Source organism: Corvus moneduloides, chromosome 8 (genome assembly GCF_009650955.1).
Source record: "Corvus moneduloides isolate bCorMon1 chromosome 8, bCorMon1.pri, whole genome shotgun sequence".
In the NCBI taxonomy this organism is placed as follows: Eukaryota; Metazoa; Chordata; class Aves; order Passeriformes; family Corvidae; genus Corvus; species Corvus moneduloides.
The window spans coordinates 23550172-23569321 of NC_045483.1; the positions used below are offsets into that span (position 1 = coordinate 23550172).

The 19150-nt window shown below is 36.9% G+C and overlaps 1 protein-coding gene across 6 annotated transcripts in view; it reads right to left on the bottom strand.

Annotated features, from left to right (window-relative positions):
- The window catches only part of DLG5 (discs large MAGUK scaffold protein 5), a 98052-nt gene that overhangs the window by 49834 nt on the left and 29068 nt on the right, over positions 1 to 19150 (bottom strand). For all 6 annotated transcript variants that reach the window (XM_032115775.1, XM_032115773.1, XM_032115771.1 and 3 more), the window contains exon 2: positions 10355 to 10423. In XM_032115775.1, the coding sequence (XP_031971666.1) occupies positions 10355 to 10423 (69 nt within the window). The remainder of the gene's footprint in view (positions 1 to 10354; positions 10424 to 19150) is intronic.

The following is a 19150-nucleotide window of genomic DNA, read 5'->3' on the forward strand; positions in this document are numbered from 1 at the left end:
TAGTGCGTGAAATTAAAGACTTCACTTAGTAACAAATGATGAAAACTGGGCTTCATTTTTAACAACACTGGCTAACACAAAGCACATTACAATCACTGCAACTGGACTACACATCAAATTTCCTCTAAGGGGCAGTCATACATTAAAGGGTTTTGTGAGACTTCTTAATTCTCAGCTTTCCTAATGTTAGAGCTGAACTATGATGACTACTGTCCTCTCAGACAATTGTAAGAGCACAACAATGTCTCCTTCGCAAGAGAAGAGAGTCTGGTGTATCACTTCCTAACAACTGCTGACAACTAATTCAGCTCTAATTTTAGTTCTGCTCATTTAAAATTAAGCTGTAAATGTAGTTTTTCTCATGTGTCTCTCAGACACATGAGAGCAGACTCAAAGACACAAGTCACAGATGTGAAAGGTAAAGGCTTAAAAATATACAGCTCATTATTTTCTACCCAAAAGAAAAATTTTAGAAATAGTTTGCAAAATTATACAACTGAAACAAGTTGCTGACATATGTGTTAACTTGTTAGGATGTACCTTTATTAGGCCTTTCTTTACTTAATGAAACAACAAAGAATAGAGAAACAATGCTCTCTGCTCATTGTCTTTTCAAAGAAAGAAATTCAAAATTATTTCACTGGATCAAATGCTAATGAATTGCAAGGACTGGCTTTTTATCTCTAAACCCAGTTCACAAAGGTATTGCAGAATGTAAAAACTCCCTCCAGCTTTTCAGCAAAAGTACCCCTGCTTTGAAGTTCCCACACCAAAATAACTGCAGTGTCAGGGCTATCATAGGTACAGCATCTACAACAATAGGATCCCTGCTCTTATACCTTCCAGCTGCTACTGTAATTCTTCAATGAAAATTTATGAGCACAGACTCTTCTTTTAATCTAACTATTCCCTAATAATGTATGCAAATGCTCTAATAGCAAACTGAAGAAATAAAAAATTGCAGGAAGGACCTGCATTCTGTAGAAAGACAAACTCACATCACTCTGAAGAATTCTCAGTGGGGGGATGCTTTTCCTACTGCTTTGTTTCACTCCTGCATCCAGACAAAGCACCTTCATCCATAAGGACTAAGGATTTCACACTTCCAGAATGGAGTTATCCTTTCTTTTAGATGAGAACTATACTACATATTTTTATGGCACGTTTATACAGAAACCAGTAATAATACACATGATACAGGGATATAGAGAATAAATGAAGAAAATAAATAGACACAAAAAGTCAGAATATGTATTCATTTGAAAGAGTTTGGACACATCAATGAAAAAGGAATTCCATAAACAAGCTAAAAGGTAAAGGCAGACAAATCAGTCTGGTACTGACAAGCTAGATGGGCTTTGGTAACTTCAATGGCAACCTGCACATCATCTCACTTGAGCTGACACATCAGAGGACGTGTAACATGGAAAAAATCCCCTTCTCATCCTTACAGAGAGGTTCAAAAGCTGATGTCATCCTGGGGCTGCTTACAAGCAAGACAGACGAACAGGATGCAAGAGGTCAAGAGGAAGGAGAAGATGAATCAGGAGGGCTGCTGTGCTCTACAGGGAGGAAAGGGCACTGGATGAACAATGTCCATCACTACTACCAGTGCTAACCCCAGCAGCAGTCCCATGGACAATGTCTGCTACGCAAGACCTAGACAAGCATCCAACGGCTGCCCTGGGAATCTTTAAACACAGTAAAAGCATGCCAGAGATCTACCTCTGCTCCTCAACCTCCTTCCTCCCCCAACAGCTTTGACAGCATCCGAGTGACAATCTTCTTCAGGCAAGAACATTTGTGCACAGACCCAAAACTGTGCCAAGAAAAGAAAAGTCTGCTTTAAATAAAGACAGGCTAATCAGCCTTAGGAAAGAAGCTTTTTTCACAATTGTGAAGCCATTTGTCTTAGTACCAAAAGGGGTTATTTTTCATTAACTTGTCAATTTTTACAAGTACATCAACAGATACTTTCCTCTCTAACGCAATGATATTTTTGACACATAATATCAGCCACAAGATGTACACCTGTTAAGTGCTGTAAAAACACAGATCAGTGTAATCCAGTTCTTCCTGCTCCTATCCTTAAAAGAAGACTCAAAATTTACCTCTGCTTGATTTACTAACAAGCTTCCATTCTCAATAGTTGTACAAAAGGTCTTCTAAAGCTTAAATCAGATTTCTGAATGTTTAAAAAACAAGCACACACATTCAGTAAAATCCTATTTCATCAGAAAAATTCCATAGTCTTGGTTTCTTTTAAAGGAGCTTTTATTGCTGAATGCTAAAATCCTTTTATTGCATCTGACATCTTGATGCAGCAGAAGGAAAGTGACCTGTGCTTCCAGCTTTGTATTCTTTTTCCATCTCACTGCATATTTTACACAGAAGTACTTCCTTTTTGTACTTCAACCAGTCAAACTGATCTTAAAATGCACAAGCCTGAAGGCTAAATCTCCATTATCCAAATTATGCCACCTATCAGTAACTCACCTTCTTTCTCAGACAACCTAGATTTCTGAAAAGGCATTTACTGCGTGTCCTGCCAAGTGTAACTCATTCACCTGCTTTGATAAGCCCCACAACTCATTTCTGATGCAAGTTGCACTAGAGAACTCAAGCGCCTGGAAGTCACTCCCAGGCCGGTCTCCAGGTGAGCAGCACGGCACCGAGTCCGGGAGCAGCCAACAGCAGGGATGTGTTGTGTGGAGAGAACGCACTTTGCCCGTAATGCAGTACAGTCATTAAGTCCTGAGCATGCACTGACTTATCCAAAGTGAGATTCTGCAGGATTTCCATCACAGGTTGTATAAAAGAAAAGCCTTAAAAACAGAAGCTGGAGTAATCATATCTTCCCTATTATATCCCAAATGCTGGACTTCAAAGAAACCACAAAGACCCATGACTGTAGCACATCCTGATTATAATTCTTGATGATTACTCTATTCAGCAATGACTAAAGAGATAATATGTCCACACAGAAACTGAAGAAGTTAACTTCATATGTGGAGAAGGGGTAGCATATTTTTTAAAGACTAACAGAACATTTTAACAGAAACAGGGCTGAAAAACTTATTAACCTGTCCAAAATATACCATTATGCCAAATGAACATAATGTTGAGATAAGAAAATGGGTACCAATGCATAGACAGCTAATTTTAAGAAATATCATTAACATATTTTGAGTTATAATAAACTCCTTGGTCTTTGAGAAATACACTTGTATGACAGATTCAACTAATTCAGAAGGCAATCTGTCACAAGCTAACAGAATGTCTAAATTTTACAAAGATTTTTCTCAAACTCATAAATTTCAAGCTCCTTCCTGCTTGAAAACAAACTCAGACTTCTCATGGTACAGTCAAGCCTTTTCCATTGTTTTCTTTCATAAAAAAGAAAATCAACAGAGATATTCAGGATATTATTTCTTCATGGCCTTGTAAATCATGACAGAAAATGTTAAAAAGTACTTCCAAGAGGTATTGCAAAGCATGATCAACAGGGTTTCTCCCCAAGCTAGGGAAGGTGTCGAGAGTAAAGACTTACGCCTGCTGTAGGAAAATGCATTCTAAAATATTTACTTTCTTTCAAAAATTTATGAGGACTAGAAGAGGGTTACATTCTAAATTACATTCTAGTTATTATTTAGATTCATTTCTTCAGATGTACCTTTTGAAGTGATTTTGAAACAGCAGAGAGCACAGAACAGAATTGCACGGAGGCGAAATGAAACATTAGAGAAAACAAGCAGCAGTACACTGAGGAAAGAAAAATGAAAGGTAGAATAATGAACTGTAGAAACAGTTTCATCTGACAGAAAACCTAATAGATTATGAAAGCAGTGACAATCATGTAACATGCAAGGACAAAAGAATGGGTAGCATTTCAGTATATTGTTTTAATTCAGAATATAAAAACATAAAAGCCAACAGCATCTAAAATAAACTTTCAACTTCAGTTAAGTTTAAGACTACAGAAAGAACTGAACAGTGGTTCTGGAAAGGTCAACATGAAAGAAAATCTACAACCTAATACTGAAAAATAGCAGAGGAGATGGGGGCGGCATCTCCTTGCAGAATTTTGCTGAGCTGAAATACAAGTGAGAGTAAAATCTGTTACCATGACCAAGGTCTATGCAGCTGAAGCTTCTGGGTTTGAATTTACAGTAGCTCCCTGGCTCAAACCCTACCTTTGTCAGGCTTACAACAGTGTACTGAAAGCATAACCCACATTTAAATGTCCACCCTGAACCCAAGGGAGACAGTGACTATGGTCACCAGCTGCACACCAACCGAGGGGATGAGACTCCTCCAGCATTCCACCCTTCACATCTTCTCCTGTAAGAGTTGTGAGCACTGACTCACCACATCAACTTCACAGCTCCAAAAGAAAACCACCTTCACCAAAAGGATTTCCTAAGTGCACAGACTGATAAAGGGTCTCAGGGAGCAGTGAAAGACACTGGGATCCAGAGGTGCTGTCTGGAGTGCAGGAGATGGGTATTCACATACACTATTTCCATTCAAATCATTGCAGACCAACCAAATCTTCAGAAATTCCTACATGGAGCTGCCAAATGTTAAGAAGATACTATAACAAGCAAAATACCATGGAGTGGTCAGCTCTTCATTAGTGGTTCTCTCACCACAAAAACCCCACTGTCCCTTCTCCAAGACTGCATCAGGATAAATGAGCAAAGGTGACTTCTTTATTGTTATGTTCCTTTTTTTTGAAACAGGGCATGACGTCCATGGAGTAAACTCAAGTACCTTTGAAGAGAAAGAAGTTGTGAGAACCCTGTGCATCACTAATGTCGAACCACAGCTGCCTGAAAATGGACATTAAAGAAGACAGCAATAACACACTGAAGCAATTCAGAATGCTTATTACTTAAGAGGAGATGTTTATTAACAAGTACAGTGAAAATCACTTAGAGATTAAGGATCAATCCTAGAGATAGTTACATGATTCAAAGAGTAAAATCAGAGTGTGAAGTTTACTTTAAGTGTGTGGAAGAGTGCTTATTTCCAAAAGTTTCCAGCAAACTAAATAGGTAGCTTACTACATACGAAATAAAACTATATGAAGAGTTTTAATTCAATTATTGAGACCAAATTTTAAGGGAAAACAATTTCTGAATAGAAAGACTGGTGAAGAGGTGGAACATCGAAGGCAATTCCTGCAGTGCAGATAAGGATTCCAATGTGATGTACTGGTAGTGTTCCTAGTACCTTTTCTTATTCATTCATGGCTTTTCAGCAAGTGTAATATTGTCACTTGTTCCTTGGTGTTAACTGTTGAGGTGTCTTTAGCAAATATAAACTTTGTGTAAACCAGGCAAGAAATACAATGAGAGATTACTATAGGCTGTGGGGGGAAATAAATAACTGTTTCAGACAAGGACAGTGTTTGTCAAAAGCCACACCTGCAACTGAACAGTTCCTGTGAATAGTGAAAACAATTACTTTGTTACATACAGCTGCAGAAAGTATGAAGCAATAAACTGAAATCACAACAACATGAAAGGACACTTGTCAAAATGGCCAATATGAAAATGAGGAGTGAAAGACTAACATTGTTGGGAAGGAATCTGATGGGAATTGCTTTGGAGTAACTAAGGCTCTCAGATTAACAAACTTAAAATGCAATTAGCAAAAAACTATCTGTAAATAGCCTGTCAGGCTGATAAGCTAAAAAAGTGTTAAGTAAGGAAATACTGGCAGTTGAAGTCAAAGTTGGACAACTTGGTGGAGACAGATATATGATCACCTGACAGCTGCAAGGAAAGGCATAAAACTGTAGAGCCAGCGGTGGTGTTCATTACAGACTGCTATGTCCATGGCATGGGGGTCCAAACTAGATGATCTTTAATGTCCCTTCCAACCCAAACCATTCTGTGATTCTATGTAAGCTCCCACAGCAAAATGTAGCACAGTGATACAAACAGAGAAGAGTAAGAAAAAACACTTTTGATGAAAAAGTGACACTATTTGCAAAGAACTGAACAGCTGGAAAAATAATAGTCTGTTAAAAGAGAAAGGTGATAATATGCAATGTGGAAGGAAGAGGCTACAAGATTAGCAGCTGTAATCAAAACAGTGCAAAGAGGTCTGGCTGTGGAAAGAAGAAATCTATACATGTGAAAAGATGGAAGGTCTTTTCCATTACAAAATTCATCTAATTAGGAACTCAGTGGACTTCAAATAGAATGGAAGAGTATGCAATGCCTTTCTGTTAAAAACTCATAAAAACTATTATGGAGAATCTTCTCAGAGCCACAGCCTGTTGCCTGCATGCAAGCTGCTGCGTTCCATTAAAAAACATTTCCTAAAAACAACCAAACCAAACCAAACCCCGAACATCTGTGCATTGAGGAGGGGAGGAAAAAACATTTTTAAAGCACTACAGGAAAACTCTCAAGCTTCATCATGGTACTAGGATAAGTAAAAAAATGGCTTGATTCTAGCAACCATAGTCCTGTCATGGCATTAAATGTCATATTATTAAGTGTGCTATACAAACTGACACATTTTTTAAAATAATTTTTAAAAAAGGGGTCTTGATTCTGTGTTCTATTGCTCTCCATTATCATGACTGGTCAAGTGGGAGACTAGCCAGGACTGTCACATATAGCTGTGTTATTGGTTTCTATCCAATTCCTAAGTGACACTGTTGTTCTGTGCTTGGCACAACAGGCACTGAATCTCCATAAATAATTATTGTGATATCAGAGACACAGGACTGTAGTTCATTCAGAGAGTTTGCTGGGTGCAGGGAGTGGGCAGATGAAGGGTGCTTTTATTTACACACAAAAATCTTTGTCATTGGCCAAGATCAGAAAGAAAAGAAATACAGAGGGAGACCATGACAATTTAATGAGGATTTGTTCCTTTGAGGTGACAAAGCTGGGGCTGACAGATAGTGGTGGTATTACATCATTACAGCTGTTTATATTGTACCTCTTTTGGAAATAAGTTGCGAATATTTGCTCTCTATACCATCAAAACTACCTGTTTTACATGCACGGCATGAACTTTATTAAGACAACAGAAAGAAAAGGAGGCAAGCAAAAGAGAAAAAAAGAAAATATTGCCATCTAAATTAATTTTGGATAATGAGGAAAATACACAAGAAAAACCTGCTGTCACTCTGCATTTTTATTTACGTACAGATACAAATGGAAAAAAGGGCAGAGTTTCTTCTCCAAGGCTGCTAACCTGCCGTTACACAGGGGGGAAAACTGGGTTCCACTCAACTGTGTATGCTATCATATGCACATGAGGATGGAAGTTCATTCTTCTTGCATTCCTCATGCCCTGCAAGCCCCATTTAGACAGGGAAAGAGAAAAAAGCTTGGATGACAGCACAGTACTTGGAATAGACTCGCCCTAAGCTCATCTCTGAGTCACATTATGCAAATTGCATCACTCCTTGCTCTGCTCTTATATTGACATTATCGAAGACTGAGACAATCCCAGAATAACCATTTGTTACCCATACAGAAGCTGCTGGATAAGTGTTCATTCATCTGTGCTGCTGCTCTCCATGCTTGTTGCCCTCTTGGCTTTCAATGAGAGAATCAGAACTGCAAATACACCCAAGACTTGGGTACACCATGGATTTATACAGTGATTAAATGATGTTGTCTCATCTTTCTCTCTTCCTTTCAAAATCCTAACACCATGCTTTATTCATTGGACTGAGACTGAGCCCATGTTTTCTCAGAACTATCTTTTAATAACAATCTTAGTTCTATTTAAGATTAATTCTTAGATCAGAGTCTTTTTCTAGAAAATAAGCCCATTGTTATATACCTTAACTTCATAAATTAATTCAAATCCAGGACAGCTGTAAAATGTATAGCAGCATCTCCATTTCAGAACTTCCTGACTTACTTGGAAGTGTTTCAGAAAAAGATCATTTAATTAAAAATGCTGGCAGCAGAAACCATCTCTAACAATAGCTAGGGTAATTAAGGGTTGGGAAGAAAAGATGAAGCACATGGACATAGGAGTCACTAGTTGCATTTAGGAAATATGGAGTCTAAAGACTACATATGAAAGATTGTATTGTCTCTCCAAATTAGATGATGCTAAGATTAACGATCTCAAGATTTATCTGGGTGTAATTAGTAGCCCCAAAACCTTTTGCACTTCCCCTGAAAAATCAAATGTGCCAATCTGTTTCTGAGCTGCTCAACAAACAGAATCAAGGTATTAATTGTAAACCAGCATTTTGAACACAGGTATAATAAAATAGATCCCTTATCTTTCCTGTGAGGAAGGTTTATGTGAGTGGGGAACTGAAAATACTCCTTTATATACGTGTGTGCACATATAACTATCAGTGTAGAAATGAACATATTCAAAAGCTTACATTGTCTCCAAACCATGACCTACTTGCCCTTTTTTACTGAAGCATTCATTTCATAGGTTAAACTTACCATTTCACCACACAGAATTACCCTTGCAAAAATTATTTCATTGAGATGAGACAGAGTGGGGGGAAGATGCATGTGAAGTTCCTCAAATGCTACAGCACCTCAGTATTTACTGGGATTCCATTCACACAAGTCATATGAAGCTTTAGGGGAGCTGGCATGCAGGCAGTTTTAGCTATGATGGTTTGTCATTCAGTAAATCAGTCAGTATTAAAATAATCTTTAAAGTGACTTGCAAAGATGTCTATTAGTATATGTCAGTTATTAAGCAATTTTTCTACTGATTTTGGATCACAAAAGATATTGTTTCTTGCAGAACAAGATGTTAGGGTAAGAAAACGGTTGGAGCAAAAATCATACTCAATAACAAGTCTATAATCACGCCATAAAATAAACACGCCAGCTTCAAACAAAGAATTCCCCTGGCTGTTAATCTATTAAATATTAAATACCAAGCTCATATGAACCATTTGAATAAAACAAAATTACAGAGAATAGTAGATCACAACTTATGTTTTAATGGCAGAGCACTTAATTTTCAGGTTATAAAATAACTTTGATCACTGCATGCTCCAAAGATATAAATCAGTTCTGAGGACAGCCTTTTATGTCAAGTGCACAGATCCAAATTAAAAATGAACTTTATGATCTTAAAATACGAACAAAACATAGTTTGTGGGAAGAAACATAAAAAAAAGTTAAGCAAAATTAAGATTTAAGCGTGCCACTCCTTTTTAAAATGAGGAACATGGAACTAGACCGGACCGCCTACATTTCTCCGACCTCAGTCATCACTTCCTCCAATTATCCCACAAACTTACTGGATTTCATTTTAGAATAACTACCTTCTTTAGAATGCACCTTTCTGAGTCTGGTTGTCCTAAAAATTTAGGATCTTTTTTCTTTCTACTTCCAGTCCCAGTTTATTTGTAGCAAATTAAATCTATCCTTCCTTCAGGTAGTAGCATACAAGTGTGGTCTTGATCAAAATCAAACTAACATGTCACAGCTTCCAGTATTTTCAGTAAATAGTTCATTCAGGCCTAAAATCTTGTTCCAGCTTGCTGGAGTTAAAAGTTCAACTCAATGACTGCAACAGATGTCTACCCACATCCTTAAAAAGACAACTGACTTGCCTGGTGCTGTCAGGGAAGTCTGCAGGTGCCTGACAAAATACTGGAACTTTAAATATGCAAGAGCCTGCATTCCCTATCCAGGGCAAATGACTTTTACATGGATTTCACAGTAGAAGGTATTGGTATAAGTTAAGACAAGGAAAACTGGCAGCTAATAGAGCTGCTGCAAGATCATCTTGCAGACAAAATACCTCTAATAACATTTCTTATACCTCCAGGGTTTTTTTCTGAGTATTTTGTCTTTCCCTATGACTTTCAAAACAGAGAAAATGAAGCAATTAATTGAACACAGGGAAAAAAATGCTAAAGCTTGCAGCAACTGTCAAAAGTTTAGAAGGCAATGGCCTTGGCTAACATTCTTTACAACTTCCATGACGCTTTTGACTCTGACCACAATTTTCACATCTACATAAATATATACACATATACACCTGCTTATATCTTATTTTCATATGCACAGACTTGTGTAAACACAACGTTGCCATTCTTGTATCATTTTACTAAGTAACTCAAAGCATAGTTACATCATTTCACATACCCAAATGTAACAGATTTTACTGGCTACAACTGCAGCCAGCCACGAAAAAGGCTTAGCGTGCACTGCACAAAAGTACACTTGTTTCTCTTGAAGATGGATGGTTACATCTTACAGTTCAACTTCCTTGGTTTTATGACCAGGATCCCTTTACCCTTCGCAGAGGCAATCATAAAAACTTGTTCTCCCAGTTCCCAAAAAACACACTCATCAAGTTCTTATATTAATACTTCACTCACCAATGCTGCTCAGAGAACTGCTGCTTTCAGAGTCAGAAGGCATTATGGACAGCACACTGTAAGTAGACCCTAGAATCGGGAAAATAAAGACAGTATTATTTTTCCTCCCCCATTTCCTCTCTCCAAACAAAGTTATGATTCATTTCCTTGATACTGGAGATGCCAAATAAATTTACTAAAATTACTAAAATTATTCCAATTACTAAATTAGAGAGAACACACATCACTGAAACATAAAAATCTAACAGGCAAAGTATAATTTGCAAATGAGCATTGCACGGTGCACTGGGTAGAAAATCATTTTGGATGACACGGTAAAAATGAGTTCAGCAAAATATTACATACATTGGTTTTTTCAGACAGACTGAAAATACAGAATTTCATGTCTATAATAGGAAGAGTGATACTTGTGACAATAGTGACAATCTCAGTTTCTTATGTCTTTACATGTACCAACTCATAATTCATTGTGTAACTGATTTGTATTCTTATCCTCAAACTTCATTCAGACTTAAAAATTTCATTTAATTTGTAAATAAAATTAGCTTACATCCATTTGCAACTTCTAGTATCTGGTCTTAAAAGCAAGGACCTACAAAGCAACAAGTTTTCTCATCTATTAATAGATCAATAGAGAGTGAAGCCTTTCATTTTAGCTATTTTAGAAGTATGCCAGATTTTATTTACCAGAAGAACTAGAAGAACAGGTCCTATTTCAAAACATTAACTAAACAGCTCCACCATCCCTCAGAGTCAGGATAAACACACCATAGTAAAGACAGGGAATGACTATGTACAAAAGCCATTAGAAATCTGGTCTATTTTCAGCACTCACCAGGATGCAAGACTTGTGCTCACAACAGCCAAGCTCTAAGACAGTTTCAATACTTTCAGGAGCTCAATTTCCTATAGTCCCTCTTTCTTATATTTCAATATTTCCTTCTTCCAGTTTCTTTGAAACCAAGAAATAAAAGCTGAGAAGCAGCATGAGTAACTGCATGGAATAGACTGAAGGAAGGATAGGCTAGAAAATAAAGAAATTGGTTTTTGTTCATCTCCTTTGCTTCTTACTAGAGAAAAGCATAACATCTGTAACTACTATGGTGCTAGATGAATGAAAGGCAAGATGGGATAAAGTAATTCTAGTAACACAGGCAATAACAGAAAAATCAATCAAAAAAAAGAAAAAGAAAGACTTGAAAAGAAACAAAAAGAATTACATCTTGAAGCAGACTGTTTAATCTGACAAATCTCTATGAAAAATGATTTTAAATATACTGGTTACAAATAATTCTATTTGTTGAGGATGTAAGTTGTTTATTTTGTTCAGATTTTCAAACAAAACATACAACGAGCATGTCACTGACACACTGCCTGGCTTCAGAAAAAAATCTGCTGCACATTTTTGTTTCCATTTCAAATATTTTCAAATAATAATTTAATCTGTATTCCTATTTAATTAAAGCTTGTTGAAAGCAAAATAATTTCTGCATTATAGTCAACCTCCTTGCATATTCTAAACTCATATGACTTGCAGTATTTCTCACAGTCTGGACTTTCCTTATGATTCTAATCAGCCTAAGTTGAAAAAAACAAATCAATATATTAAACAGAGTAAGACATCTTCATGACAGACAGTGTGTACTGAGATTGTATCAAAACTGCGTGGGACTCATGCACAACAAAATCTTGTGCCACGAAGTGACACTTAATTATGCTCAGCAATTTAAGGCAAAATTGCCCAGTTCCTCTAAAAGATTACATAGGATTTCCACGCCTGAAGAAACTTGTAGTGATTATTAGCTACTTTTGCTTTTAAGAGTGAAGAAAGAAAAGACTCAAAATCTCATAATCTTAACTGATCTTCATTTTATTTATCTTCAAGATACTCTGATCCTCTCCGTCTTCTTGTCCTGAATTACAAGCCAGAGACAGATCTTAAAATGAGTTAAATTCTGCTCTCTGGAATGGACAGAAAGGTTTTATGAAACTGACTTAATCAATGGAGAAATATGACTCTCCAAAGCAATGTTCCTAAAACATTAGCTCATATTTGTGAATGCAAGATCTGGTATGCATGGCATGTTATCAAGAAAACCTATACTTGTGAAGAGGGGAAGAATCATTTAACCCATTCATAATTCCTCACTTAGAACAACATAGTAACACTTGCCTGGTTTTGGTTTGTTTTTAAACTACACAGGGTACAAGTTCATTATCTGTAACAAGTGCCAGCTTTGTCATCAGAAGCAGTATTAGTACACATCAGAAACAACAACCAGAGGTCTCTACACAGCTGTCACAATATTAGATTTCATCTTTAGGTACTGTGCTGACACACAGCCTTGAATTAAATCCAGGCTAAAGTAGCATTGTGCTTGGCATATTCTGCTTGACCAAACTAGCAATACATCATTGGTACCTGCAAATGCTCCAAGAAATGTTTCCCCACTCTATAGGGTGCCTCTTCACATAAATGAGAAAACTCAAAATCATCCCAACGGCAATCCATATACAGTTAAAAAAATAAAAAGAAGAAAAAGGCACAGGGTAGTTTCTACAGCCAAAGGCACTAGAACACCCTGTTTATTTCTGAGCTACATAGCCATGGTATTCCAATAAATTTGTTGCAAAATCACCCTCCCCCAAAAGAATGTTCCACTTGATTTCCTACTCTTAACATTTTCTAACTGTCCATCTTGTCAAATTGCACAAAATAATCAGATCAGAACACTAAACAAAACAAGAAGCCATAAATACTTTCTTAGATAAATGTTCAAAGTGCTTCACATCTAGGAGTTCGCATGCCCTTCATCACGCTTTTACAAATAGTTGACTTTAATATTTTTCTGCTAGTATTCACCTTACATACTGAAATCTCCCAGCGGTAAAACTTACTACATTTTATTTCAATTCACCAATTTATAACAATTGTTGACATATTCCTAAAGTTCAGAATTACAACTTGCAATGACAGGATTCTGAGAAACACAGTAGAACCTATACATACTTAAAAATAATAATAAAAAAACCCCAAACCAACAACTACATCAACAAAAAACCCAAATTAACCACAAAAAATCCCAAAATCACAAGTAAACAAAAAACCGAGCATGTCTTTTACAGATACACATTCATACAGAGAGGGAAAATATATAACCGTCCTGTCTTTACATGGCAGACTTGCTTTCTTTTTTACTCATCCAGACATAAGCTTTGGATCAGTTCCTGGCTGTATTAAATAGCTTTGACAGAGCACAAGGATTTAGAAACTGCTACAGTATATGCTTGAGAACCTTAAGAATCTCATTTCCTTCTATTTTCAACAACTAGATCAAGTAAGATTTCTTTAAGTTATTACTGTCTTTATTAATCACATTACAGGAAGGCCACTTAAGAACTCACAAATTCAGGAAAAGAACTTGTCGCTTAAGTGTGGAAGCCACCTCCAGGGACAACAGAGAACTGTGTTCCAGTTTGCCTTCATCTTTCACACAACAGCAACAGCCACAGCCACACAGAAAGAGTGACACGTATTTTTCCTTGCTAAGAAAGACAATGATGGAAGAAAGAGGAAAAAAAATCAGAAAGAAAAAATACAGAGAAGAGTTACACATCCTAAGAAGACAGCAACTGTCTAAATCAGCAATATCCTCATCAGCAATACCAAATCAAGATTAATGGAATTAAACTAGTCACACAAAATTAAAACAGAACATTTCTCCCTTCTGTCTTTCTAACTTTTGAATTGTGAAACACCATGTAACACTGGACATCACCTGTTCTTCAAGGAGAAACTAAAAAAAGCCAAGTCAGCTAATCTCCAAATAAAGCCTCCAAAACAAGCTTGCACTTCTGTAAGAAAGCAGTACAAAGGATCAAGTATGATATCTTCTAGGACATTATTGAACAACTTGTGAGTAAAAATACAGTGTTCACATTAAGAGAGATAAGCTGTCAATTTTCAGTACTACATAGAAACTTCTCACCCTCCTCCATACAAATACATGCAGGCTCTGCTCATAGCTCTAAAGCACAGTGTATCCAAGGGGACTGGAGTGGCAAAACGAGATATAGGTATTCACCTTTACAAAATTCACTGCACATATGCTTTCAATCCTCTAACTCTTTTTTCCCCCCCTCTTATCTATAATCCAACTCAAAGAAGGCTATTTTATCTTCCAAACTTCATTATATGATCTGAACTGTATAGGAGTAGTTAGTTCCTCAGATAAACACCCTCAGCACAGGCACAAAGAGACAGGTATACTGAACCTGCTTCAGCGTGTGAAGAACAAGGGGTTTATTCAAGGAGCATGAGGTGTTTTATCCCACAACTTGGAGAGTGCTCTGATCTTGGCTGCACAGCTCTTGGTAGGTCACCCATCTTTAAGGACTGCATTTAGATCTGCAGTATGGCAGACTCCTAAATTAAGTATGTTTTCTAACTAGGAACACTTAGCTTATTGTAGAACCCAGACTGAAAGAAGCCTTTGCCTGTGCAAATTTCTTTTGCCACTTGTCTGTGTTTAAGGATCGTGTTAAAAAACCCCCCAGCTGCAAATTTCCATTGTTAATTAAACTCTCCTCTTCCTCCCACCTCCCTTTGCAGCACAGTGACTGCCAGCTGATTCAACTGACTGTCAGCAAATGATTTTTCTGATGGAAATCCAAAGCACTGGATGAGAGGGCAGCACGACAAACATTGCTTTATCCACATCTCCATGCACCAAACCAAACTGACTTTGGCAGGGCTCCTGCTTGCTAGGGGGGAGCAGTTGTTTGATTACAACTGGAAATGGCCCTGAATTCAATGTTCCCTTTGCCTTTACAACAAAGCTGCCCAAGGAGCTCAAGGCCACATGGATCTGCCATGCTCTGTCTCTAAAGCTATTCTTTCCTGGGCAGCCTGTACAGCCAGGTTTGTCACAAAGCACAAGACATGGTCATTGCTTGCAAGTTGTTTGACATTCAGACACTAAATTCTGATCTCATACAAAACCTTCGACTGGGTATTTGCTTCCATCCATGTCAAACTTATTCCAGATGTTTCACAGTCATTTACCTTTAAGGATATGAGCAACTCCAAGAACAAAGGTACAAACTTAGCAGTAAAGGTCAAACATCTTGCCAAAAGTTTGCTCTTTCTTCCCTGTCTGCTTTTAAACACGGCTTTGTAACTTGCTATTATAAAGATTATTATAAAGATATTATAAAGATTCTATATAACTCTTTTTGGGACACCATGAAAACTAAATGAACATGAAATGGCGTTTTAAATAATCAAGCAGACAAAAAAAAATCACATTTTTTTTATTTCCCAAATAGCTCAGTCTATAACAGTTTCACAGAAATGGTGAGGGTCAAAGAGTTTATTTTCCTTTTCAATAGAAAAAGCTTTTCATAACAAGCTATGAATGAAATATTTGGATATTTGGATGGAAATATTATTATATTATGAAATATTTAATTAACATTAAAAGTGCAGTTTGGGAAAACATAGATGCTTTATTGCTTAAGTCAATCTTGAATTCTAAGTGATTAAAAACACACTCTCGTTAAGGACAGAACACTTCACACATGAAAAAGGACTGGGGCACCTTTCTCTGAAACATTTAGTAGGAATGAACCTAAAGTCAGACTTAAGTTCTAATTATGATCTAATATGACAATTTCTGTTAAGATTTAGATTCAAAAAAATTAAGTAACCTGCCAGAGGCCAGAGACATCAGTAAAGAAGATCTGAATTCAGTTCCTAGTTGTCAGTCAGTACAGCATCTGATCTTCAGCTGTTAAAAACAACACCAGACAAATACCCAGAAAATTCCTATTTTCTTAGCAACATCTGAGCAAGAGAAAAACTTATTTTTATAGGCTCACACGAACAAAGGCAGAGAAAAGAATAACTGATTATGGATTCTTCAAACCCAGCATTTAGTACAGATGGGAAAAATTTGCATTTAAAATAAACTCTTAGTAAAAATGCAGTGCAGGTAGGTGAAACAAATTGTCCCACATTTCAGCTCATGTGGATTACATAGGTTACACAGGTTATTATCAACGCAGCAGTGCTGTCTTCTCTTCTAAAACATCATGTGGCATTACAGCTGACTAGCTTATCAAACAACTATAGATATTTTTATGAATTATTTTTAACACAGATGCTTTAACAATTCCCATTAATGCATTGCAGGGAACCCATTTCACTTCACTGGTAAAAAGCCAAAATACCCCTTTTTTTCTTCCTTCTAGCTATCAGGAATATTACAGTTGCTTCCTTGATTGTATATGATAAGCCAAAGACAAAAAATAAAAAAATTATAAAACATAATAATAGTTCCCTTTTTGCACAAGCTTCCTACAGTCTCAAACCCTATTTCTCTTTAGGTTATCTCCTTAATCTAGATTATTCATTAAATTATATGTATTTCATCAAATAATTGTACAGTCAGGTAATATGAATGGCAAAATAAAATTTAAGAAGTAGCATTATTAACTCTACGAGTAAGTGCTATATTTAAACTTTAATTTTTGGAAATGAATCAATTATGTTATGAATAATTATGTTTGTAAATAGGTCATGCCATTAAAAAAAAAAAAAAAAAACAAAATGAAAAACTGACTGGGACAGTCATTCAAAAGACTCAAAACCTACCAGGTAACAAGGGAAGCAAGCATTAAATCCTCAAGATTAGCCTCTTATCCCATCCAGTCCTTTCATTAATTTACTGTATCTTGCAACTGGGTATTTCCTCTGCAAAAGCAGCTGGGGGCACACCTGGAACTGCAGGTGACAAGAGCGTCCATCACATGCCTAACCTGAGCATTTTGCTAACAATTCAGATTTGTCCATGATAAATAAGCATTGTGGTTCAAACTGGATTTTTTAGGACAAGTCATCAAGAACAAACAGGTACCTACACCTATCCATGAATGTTGTTGTGCTGGGGTGACTTCAAACCGGCACAGTAGTCTAAATTTAAGAACTGATCTACTTCAATGATAATGGTACAGTTAAAGTCACAAAGCTTTTCTGCTCTGCAGAGACTCTGAAAGAAGGACTAAGGGATTTAACGTAATTCTAGCTCACTCCTGTGCAGCGTGAGAATTAGACACACAAGGAGGAAGGCACCTAAACGCAAACATAACCACAATCACACCAAAGCCTTGTGCTTTTTACAGATCATGGAAAGAGAAAGGCCAGTCCTTTGTGACTCCAAGCAGAGGAGTAATGTATAAAAGTCCAAAGGCTTTTTTATTCTCTCCTATCTACTTTTTCTAAACTCACCTGAGTACAATTTAATCTTATAAAGCTATCTTCTCTGAATATCCTCTTTTCTACAACCCTAGGAAATTGACATGGGCCAAACTTCTTTTTCTAACATGAAACAGAACAAAGTAGTTGGAACACTTTTCTCAGAAAGCAGTCCATTACTATTGAAGCACCAAACCAGCAACTGATTGAAGAAGTTACTTACATAATACCTCCTCATATGAGCCTGCTGGGTCTAATCTGGAATCCCCATTTTGCTACAACTTGCAAATCAGCTCACATCTACTGCTCTCAGGACTGCAAGAGAAGTATCAACACAAGGTCTATGTAGGAGTCACTATTGAACATGCCTCCTTTGAAATTAGTCATGTTGGGAGATATGACTTTTCCAAATCATGAATCTCTTGAAAAAGTGGTTCATGTTACTTGGTATGAAACCGAGCATAATGCTCAAGAAACTTCCTTGCAACCTTGAAAGGAGAGACATACTCCCCAACTAAGCCCTAAAAAAATGAACTCTCCTTATATTGCTCTTCATAGCAGGCTTCAATATTCAACCCTCACTCAGAAAAAAACATTGGGAAAGAAATGTCCCAAGATGGTTTCATTAAGCTATGTTACAGAAGGGATTTAAACTCAACTTTGCTGTGTTGTTACAATGGAAAAAACTATACACACTTTCATACAGAAAAGCATCCAAGCTTTTTCTGTTTCTGTTTACAGCAATTGTTACTTAAAATGCTAAGAGAAAAGATAAAGCTAAGCTAGAAAATTTAATTTAAATCTTCTTGTCACCGTGGCCAGTTAATTTTCTTCCCCAGCATTCTACTTCATTCAAGATAGCAAAAGCAAAGAAGAACAAAAAATACAGGTTTTTCCCTCCTAGTGCTGTAGATCAGGAAATCCTACTGCCAGCAGTAATTCCATATTAAATACACATATATTTATTCTGTAGGCAGAGAGTACAAGACTCTGCTCAGTAAGAGACGTAAGTCCCTGCTACCTATAGACTTCAGGCCCAAGTCCTTTTCAGGACATCCGCAGTTACAGGAAGGCCATCAGAACTGTGTGAGTGTTACTTGCACATACCAAGTACCACAGACAAAGGAAATGTCGAATCCGTGGCAAAGTGATGGAGACCCTTCTCTAAACCCAGACAGACTGGAGCAATCATTCTGTGTGCATCTCTACAGGATCTTTCCAGAAATGTATCAGTTTCAAGGTAATAGCATAACCAGACAACTCCAAGCACTGCTATGACCTCAGAAGATGGGGCGGAGAAAGTAACAATATCAGTTAAGAATATATTTGATCCATAGACTGTACTTTTCCAGAAGACAAACACACAGATATAAAAAAGAAACTGCACCTACGCTCTCATTCAAACAACACAATTAACTATGTCCTCAAGTACTCAGCTGTACTGAGTGATTGTTACAGGAGTCTATTATCTATGAACTGTTTACAAGAATAGTTTGGTGCAGAAATCCCCAGGTGGGAACTTCATGCCTCTTCTGGTTACA